Consider the following 9,219-nt stretch of genomic DNA (forward strand, 5'->3'; position numbering starts at 1 on the left):
TGTTAGATATTTTCATTCTTGACAAAATGTATTTGTACGTAACAGTTGGGACATTACTTGTAGCTGTGCTGCGAGTGGTCTTTACGAGCTCTAGTCAACAACAGGTCAGTCAAAATAACAATCAGTTTTCCCCGCAGACAGGTGCAGTGGGCAAAGGATTTGATGGACGGGGGGTGCCAGGCTAATAAATAAAAAGTGTCGGCAAGCATTCACTAATAAAGCACTTCATGAATCAACATCAAAACATTATTGTTGACAATACAATCAATCATGTATAAATTACACAATCTATTGTATTACCTGAAAATAATGTGACATCAAACTTTTTGATAAGTATAGGAGATAGGCGTGATGGAGTGTAAATAACAATTCAAATACATTAACACATGAAAATTATTTAAAGTAGTAAATCTATTCCATATTCATTAGAGGTTTTCTGATGCCACTTAGAGCCTTTTTCATTTAGAAAAAAAAAATGATGGCAGAGGGTGCCTCCCCTCCCTGACCCCTGCATTCCACTGCCACTTGTTATCCCGTCCCATTTGTCGTGTGTGCTGAGGTTCAGGAAGCCACGTGATGCAGTTATCAACAGCAGTCTAAAATAGCATAAGTGACTGAGCATGTATTTTTAAGTAGATTTCAAACAAAAAAAAAACTACCTATTGGAGCTGTTACCATTGTGCAACTTCCGGAAAAGGTTTAGAGATTTTTGTTTCCTGGACCCCTAGACCCCCAACCAGTGAGTGTCTCTCTCTCTCTCTCTCTCTCTCTCTCTCTCTCTCTCTCTCTCTCTCTCTCTCTCTCTCTCTCTCTAAAAAAAATCAACTTTTTCATGGGCACAGTACCTGTGCACAAATCACTTCCAAACCTATCCCTAAAATATTGTAATGGAAAAGTCCCTTAGGTGAGGAAGATATTTTTTTAGAACTGAAAAATCACTGTAACATATATTGCATCCGTTTGAATGTATTATAACTTGTTGGAGTAGTCCAAATACATGTGATACAATACCATAACTGTAAGGGAAAAAATGAGTTGGCGGACAAAAAAAATGCATAACTCCCTTAGTTGGCACACTGTTAAATCCATTCAAATTGTTTGTAAATTGTAGACATCTGCGAGCAGGGTTTTTATAAGTCGAGTCGAGTTCGAGTCGAGTTCTAGGCAAAAACTCACGAGTCCGAGTCGAGTCGAGCGAGTAGCATTTTTCACATATTAATTCAAAATCAGTGTACAAAAAAATATATTTTTTTTGTAACAGTAAAACTCTATTAAAAAAATTTCTACTTAAGAATATTTTCTGCATAGTGGTAAAAAAATTAGAACTGGCACTGTAAACAAATACAATTTTAGAAATTTACACTTTTAATAAAAAATTTCCTGTTAATGAGTCGAACTCTAAATTTCTTGGTAACCTTGATAATTATATTAACAGGGATTTACAGTATGTTACAGAAATTTACCTAGTGAATTTGTGAAACTGCATTTAATTATAAATAACTTACAAACAAACTGTGGTTACAATAGAGTTTTTACACAAGAAAAAATTTTCAATCAGTTTATTACAATTTAAAACGAGGGAAGATTTTTACAAAATTATTTTAACAACTTTGGCTAGGTAAAAGTCTCTCATGCAAAAAAATTAGTTGTTCCACATGTTGTGGCAAGAGATTCTCTCTCTTTGAAGTAACTGTATTTCCTGCAAAATAAAACAGTCTCTCGCTTGCTACTTGTGTAGCAGGAATCCCCAAGTACTTTTTTGCCACTGGTGCAAGTAAATGGAATTTTGATTCATTTTGGCACCACCATGCCAATGGATTTTCTGAGCGGGGAATAGTGCCCTCCCTGAAAAAAGTCCTGATCTGAAGATCTCTCTCAATGCTCTGCACTTCTACAAAAAAAAAATCACAATAATTAGTTCAGTTTAGAAAAAAAAACTGAAAAAAAAAATTAATAGAAATAACTCACCAGGTGTTGTAGATTGCTGTCCTTTCATTTCTTCAAAAACAGACCAGATATTGCTACTATCACTGCTGCTTGTAGGTACACTTGATTTACTTTCATTAGTAACACTTTGTGAGGGCTGCATATTACAACTTTTCATTTCTAGGGCTTCTTTACTTATTTCATGCATTCCTAAGTCTTTTTCATACTTGCCTTCATACTTGCCTTGAATCTAGGATCAAGCATCATGACGGTCCTATACACTTTATTCTCTTTGTATTCCGGGAATCTCGACCAAACACACTGCTTCAGTTGTTTTGCAAACAGCACAGCTGAACCAGCTCCACTTGCATCAATGTGTTTCTTTAAAACACTATCGATTCCAATCAAAACTGGAATCACCATGGGTAATGTTGGAAGTCTGTCTACACACATTTCTTTAGTGGCATCATAGATTGGCTGAAGCACTTGCACCATACCTTCTGCCATCTTCCAATCCTTGGCCGACAGTCCATCCCTACCATTTTCTACCAAATCAGCCATGACAGGTTGCTTCTGCTCTAGCAACCTTGAGAGCATCAGATATTCACTGTTCCATCTGGTGTCGACCATCTGAATCAGTTCATGAACTGGAAAACCTCCTTGTTTTTGATTGGAGTGCAGCCTTTCCCTAGCCACATTGCTATGACTGTAATACGTCACTATATTTCTGGCAGAAGCAAGCAAATCAATGATACCGAGACCTTTCTTTGCATCACTGATGGCAAGTTGAAGCAAATGAGCAAAACACTGTATGTGTTCATACCCAGAAAGTGAAACAGCATTCACTATGTTTCTTGCTTTATCAGAGACAACATATATAGGGACAGTCACCTCAGCAAGGCCCCACGTGTGAAGAAATTCTGTCAGTTTTGAACTAATGGCCTCTCCAGTATGATTGCCCGGAAAATGTGAAATGCTTAACACATGTTTTTTGAGCTGAAAGTTGTTTGTTATGTAGTGAGAAGTCGGGGATATATATCCTTCTCCACTCCGAGAGGTCCACATATCAGTTGTGAAGGTCAAAGAAAATATGCTCCCTTCAATGTCAGTCACCAATTCATCTTTAAGGATCTTTGACTGCTCATCAAACAATGCTGGGATTACAGACCTTGAAAATGTAGTTGCTGATGGCAGGTTGTACCGTGGCTCCATGGTTTCACAGAGTTGTTTGAAACCGTAATCTTCAACTATTGTGTAGGGCTGGAAATCTGTTGCCATCATTTTTCCTATACACATTGTGATTTCTTTTGCTAGGGCATGATCCCGAGGGAACTTTGCTGGCTTCTGGAATGCTTCACCAAGGGTCGTTTGCTTGAAATTGTCATTTATTTTTCGTTTCTGTGAAGGTGTTCTTGTTGAATGTTCTTCCTTTAGTTTCTTGTAGAGGTTAAGTTCATTAGAATGCTTCTCTAAATGACGAATCAAACTTGTATTGGAACCAGTTGGAGTCTTCAGAGATTTGAAACATGTTTTGAACACTACTGCATCACAACTGACATGCTTGTTGTAAAAGTTCCAAATTACTGACTTTTCTGAAAATTGCGAAGAATGAGTTGATGTGGCATCCATCTCAACACTCAAGACGTATTACTTTCACAACATAAAACCTGATTTTTGAAAACTTCTTTATGATTCTGCTCGCAAAAATATCCACGCCTAATTGCATTTAATTACACACAAATCCCGGTAGTGATCAGTTTTCAACTTCTGAAAAATAAATATATATATTGATTAGGTAGTAATGGAGATATTCCAAACAAAATTGACCAAAATGTAATGTTTTTAATTGTAATCATTGGAAACAACTATCACAACGTCAATAATTATTATTAGGTTTGCTATTGTAGTACATTATTTTGGTTTTTACAAACAAAACGAATAAATAGTTAGAAAGAAAATGTTGAATAAATCCGTACAAGTTGGTACATTGAAGTTTGTTACTCCTAGTCACGTGGTTGATATATCGATGTATCGAACTTGTCAACAGAAACGTATCTGACTTGGCTTGGCCTATACTGAGTTAAGTATCACAAGATAAAATAATAAACATGTTTATCAAATAGTATTTTCAAAGTATCAATAATTAAAAATTAAAATTCAAATGTTTAGGATGCTGCTTTGCCTAAAAATTTACAAACGTTTCCGTTTCAATATTTGCAAATTCACAGCCGCCAACTTCCTTTCCAAAATTTTCTATTGATGTAAACCGAGCATCTCCGAACATGCACGAAGACGGCACACTTTTACGGGAACTTGGTTATGATGCTTTAGAACTTATTTGACTATTTTATGTAAAAACAACATTTGCAACTCATTTCATGCAAGTTACATTAACGTTTTAAGGGGAGATATATTAAACTGAACTTAATTTTCGCATTCAAGTCACACACGTTTTGGTTCATGGCTGTATTGTTTACCGTGACACGTGGCTAACGAAAATAAAAGACTAGGTTGTTTACATTGCCAAATGAAGCATTATAATAAATAAATGTCACACTATTCACTTTAAACTTTTGTTTCGTCGAAACGTTTCTGATTGTACGTTATTAAATGCAGCTCTGTTACCGTAAAATGAGGGAAATTCTTCCGCATAAAGCAGGAAAGTGATACATTAATGCTATGCGGAAAATTACAGAAGTAAAAAAAAATTAATCACGGAAATTCGTAAATCCCGGGTACGTAAAAATGAGGTGTTAATGTATACGGTAGATCATGTTACATTATAAAGTAAAGGATAATAGTGTTGTAAGACTTTTATTCCGATATGAGAGTCGGTTTTTTTCAAGAAAAGCTCGCTCGAATTTCGAGTTTTTGAAAAGCCACGAGCTCGAGTTCGAGTATTACTAAAAAACTCGACTCGAAACTCGAATTTCGAGTACTCGCAGGTGTCTAGTAAATTGTATAATTTTTATCTAATAATTTTGTCCTGAAGTAATTTTTTATAAAACAAACTATTGCAGAAAAAGTAGTGATGGGTCGAGACTCAAAAAATCGAGCGAGTCGAGTCGAGCCGGCGAAACTAAACTCGACTCGAAAACCGAGTTGATTAAGATCGCGTCCTCGAGTCTCGTCAAAGTTTAGTTTTTGGCTCGACTATAATGTTGCACAATTTCCAATAGTGAAGGTAGGTACTTATCCGAAACCGTGCACTTTAAAATAAAATATAATGTATTATTTAGGCCTACCTAGTGGAAAACCTCTGATCCAACACTGAAAACCTTGAAAACGAAGTCGGAAGATTATTTATTTTTGATCGTGTGTAACCGCAAACAGTGTATCCCATCCTTCAATATGCACTTAATATTTATAACTGCAACAAAATACCTTTATTTAACTATAACGGAATTTAAAAAATGTTCTCTAGATTCAGCCATGAACAAGACCACGTTAATATTTGGGCAGCTTTGGAAGTAAATAATAATTACTACTAAAACACTAGATAGCCGCCATTTCAACTCCGGGCCAATGGCCTACGTAAGTCATCATACAGCCAGGGAATGTTGCCACTTTGGCAAATTGATATCAACAGTAATTGAAATCTCCAACCAGTTTTCCATGGCCGAACGGAAAATTGAGGCTGCTGAAGTTTATGTTTACACTTGAGTTTGCTTCGCCGGCGTCGTATTAATCATAAACGGTTTAGTATTAGTGGAATAGATATGTTTGTACGGCCTGGGACGTCAAAAAGTGACGAATAGAAATCAAAAGCAGAGATTTGGGAAATTTTTGAAAAATTTGATCATCAGACAGCTAAATGCAAGTGCTGCAAAAAATACAAGACTCAGTCATCATCAAATTCACGTCTGATTCGTCACTTGGATGTGCATTTTCACTTAAAGCGTCAGTATGAAGATTAAAAAAAAATACAAAAATCAAAATGTGTAGGGAAACCTTCAATAATTCAAAGTTTTCATATTTAATTACATATATTATATTGAGAAATATTTAACTTATATTTATTTCGCTCATCATTCTGCCACTTGAACCTCGCTAAGTTTGACTCATCTCAACAAATTTCCATGAGTTCGGCTCGAGTTCGACTCGAAGACAAATTTCTATGAGTTCGACTCGAGCTCGACTTGAAGATAAATTTCTTTGTTTAACTCGAACTCGACTCGATGCTGAAATAGGGTGACTCGACCCATCACTAAGAAAAAGGATAAAAAATTATGGGTAGTATTTAAAAGAATTCCTAATATGTGTATCACACTTGTTACTTAGTATAAAACATTAAAATATTATCCACAACTTTTGTCTGAAATATTTTTTATACGACTAACCATAACTGCAAGGGGTGGATAAAAAAAAGGAGTTGAATGACCAAACAATTCTGAACTCCCTTAGTGGGCAAACTATCAAATCTGTTAAAATAGCTTGTAAACCTTATAAATGTTATAAAAAAAACTTTTTGTCTGACACAATCTTTGATAAAACCAAACATTGTTCCAAATGGTGGAAAAAACAAAAAAAAAGAGGTTAACGAGCAAATAAAATTCACAACACCCTTACTAGGTATGTAAAGCTATATAATCTATAGCTAGTGGTTGTTAATCTTCTAAAAATTATCTAAAATTTTGGTTAGAAACAATTTTTGATAAGATGAACCTTCACTGCAAGTAGTTGAAAAAATCAGAGGTCGAATAAAAAAATAAAACTTCTGTACCATATACGCTATTGAATCCATTCTTATTTAACTTCCTAAATTTTGTCCAAAACATCTGTCTAAAGTAAATTTTTATGTAACCAACCATTACTGAAAGGGGTGGAAATAAAGGTTTAAAGACATAAAAAAATCCTCCAATTTTTTTAGTAGGTATGCTATCTATCAAATCCATTATTATTTATAGTAAAAATCCTAAAAATTAGCTACAACATTTGACAATAACTATTTTTGATGAGAAACTACTAACAGTAAAAATGGAGAGGGGGAACATTTCCAAATTAAGTAGGTACACCTATCCCTCACTCAGCACGACTAATTTGTTCCTAAAAATGCTCATGTTATTCGAAATCGCGTATTATGAAGCATTAGTTTCCATAAATAGCAAGCATAATTTATTTAAAGTGTTTCAAAATTGTGCAGGAATATACTTTACGTAATATAAATGTGTTGAATAGCATTCAACTATAAATATTTCACAACATTTATCTTTATATGCCTCTCATCGCACTTTGTATGACAAATTCGACACTGCGTAATGGGAGATACGTGGTTATGTACTTTATCGTCAGTCGGCTGGCTGACTTGCCCGCCTGGGCGTGACCTTCACTCACGTCGCGTACTTTTCTAAACCATCCTTTACTGACAGTGAAACCGATATTACTTTCAGGATAATTATAATTTAACTTTTCAAAAATTAAAGTGCTTATTCGCGTAACACCACCTGGTTCACACCAATCCTGTCAAGCTAATTTTTTTTCATTGCAACATTCATTTAACAACGTTTTCCATGTAAATCATCTGTTCTTTTCTGTTCCGGTATCTAATGTCAAATATATTCCCGATAGTACAAACAACAGCATCAGACTTATATAAACTTTTGGTAAGAGTCCTTATTTCGTACGATTGTGCGCACAGTTAACTTGCTTAAAACTAAAGTGTGACCAACATAAGCGTGGCCTTCATGACAATCTGAGCGCCGTAATACTTACAGTTTTGTCTCAAATACTTGAACACGATGCATTATGATTTATGAGTGATCAAGCGCATACAGTTACCGGCAGCTGAATGGGCAGACGTTGCAATTTTTTGAATGAATTCCCTGCCACTGGCTAGACTGAGTTCACGGCCCGGTTTATGGCCAGGCGACAACGGCGGCGGTGGCGGCATATGCACGGACGTAAAAACATTTGGTCCTTTACACTCCATAGCCGCAATTTAACTTGCCACAGTTGATGTTCGTACAACAACCGATAGTGTAGACAGACCTGCGCGCGATTCTCTTCCCCCCGTTGTTTGGCAAAATGTATCCCACAGCACATGTTCACAGAAGTAGAAACAGACTTCGTGGTGTCATGCTCCACTGTTTTTTTTTTTTGCTGCAGATATTTCGTGCTAACTGAAGTTTACAGACGTGCTATTTGAGACTGGGGCAGTAAAATTAAAATTGTGCTAAATGAATTCGCACAATCTGAAGCCGTGCTAAGTGAGGGATAGGTGTACTTAAACATCTACCTACACCTGTGCCAAAAGGAATATTTTTATTAAGCTGTCCCCATTACTCTTAATTCACGTTCTTCCAGCGGCAAGATAAAAGTTTGCGATTACACGTTACCACCACTTTTAGTTACAGTATTATTTTCAGTTAATAATGTTTAATGTAGATCAATAATAACTTACAGAATTATTATACTAAGTATGAACACATTGTCATGATTAGGGAGTGGAGATGAAAGGATATGACACTTTAACACCAGAATATGACAACACTAAAAAATAAATTTCCCTTTCCACATTCCAAAATAAACAAACACTGTTTTTTTGAAAATAAACTGTGTATTTGATAACTTCTTTTCTGTTCAATTTCAAGAGGTATAAAACTATTCATAATTACATTAACTTTGAAATGTAAACTAAACAATGTAAAATAATAAACTAAACTTTATTGGCAAAACATTTTCAATTAGTATAAATATTCACAACTGCAAATCAGTGATGAATTGTGATAATTTTCAGACATTGTGCAGGAGAAGAAAAAATTCGCCCAAGCAAAATTATTTTAATACCTGGGAGCTTACATAGCAAGTAACTTATTGAATTTAGTTTGAGATCTCTAGTCAAAGTTCTCGACTCCCCTAGTCGTACAACATAATGAAAGGGTTTGAATTCATCACTGCTGCAAACAGAAAATTAAAATGACTAAAATTATTAAGTTCTTAATAAATTTGTAACAAAGATTTTTTAGTTTCAAATATTATAAAGATGAAATTCTGCGCCAATCATTAGAGTTAAATTTTTATAGAAGGCAGCAATGGCTTTATGGGAAAATCCTCACAAAGTGTAACCTAGCATTACAGCCAAATGTAGACTCTTAAATACTGCTTGATTTCTGCACTTTACACAGAAAGTATTGTACGTATAAAAGCGTCGGTGAAAAATACTAAAAAATACTCAGTATTGTAAAGTTCAGGCTGGGGGGAAAAAAAACACCTTCACAAACAAAAATGTGGATCCATACATGCATACACACAGTTTTTAAAAATGTTTGTAGCAGTTATCGCAAAGACTTACTG

At 35.1% G+C, this 9,219-nt stretch overlaps 1 protein-coding gene across 1 annotated transcript; it reads right to left on the minus strand.

The window, feature by feature from the left end:
• Positions 1 to 784: 784 nt before the first annotated feature.
• LOC134535824 (zinc finger BED domain-containing protein 4-like) lies at positions 785 to 6,408 on the minus strand. Its single transcript, XM_063375121.1, has 2 exons — positions 1,969 to 6,408; positions 785 to 1,891 (listed from the first exon to the last, which is right to left on the minus strand). Exon 1 carries the CDS (start codon positions 3,553 to 3,555, stop codon positions 2,137 to 2,139), a length of 1,419 nt encoding a protein of 472 aa, XP_063231191.1. The 5' UTR covers positions 3,556 to 6,408; the 3' UTR covers positions 785 to 1,891; positions 1,969 to 2,136.
• Between the last annotated feature and the right edge of the window lie 2,811 nt (positions 6,409 to 9,219).

Source organism: Bacillus rossius, chromosome 10, assembly GCF_032445375.1.
Source record: "Bacillus rossius redtenbacheri isolate Brsri chromosome 10, Brsri_v3, whole genome shotgun sequence".
NCBI lineage: Eukaryota > Metazoa > Arthropoda > Insecta > Phasmatodea > Bacillidae > Bacillus > Bacillus rossius.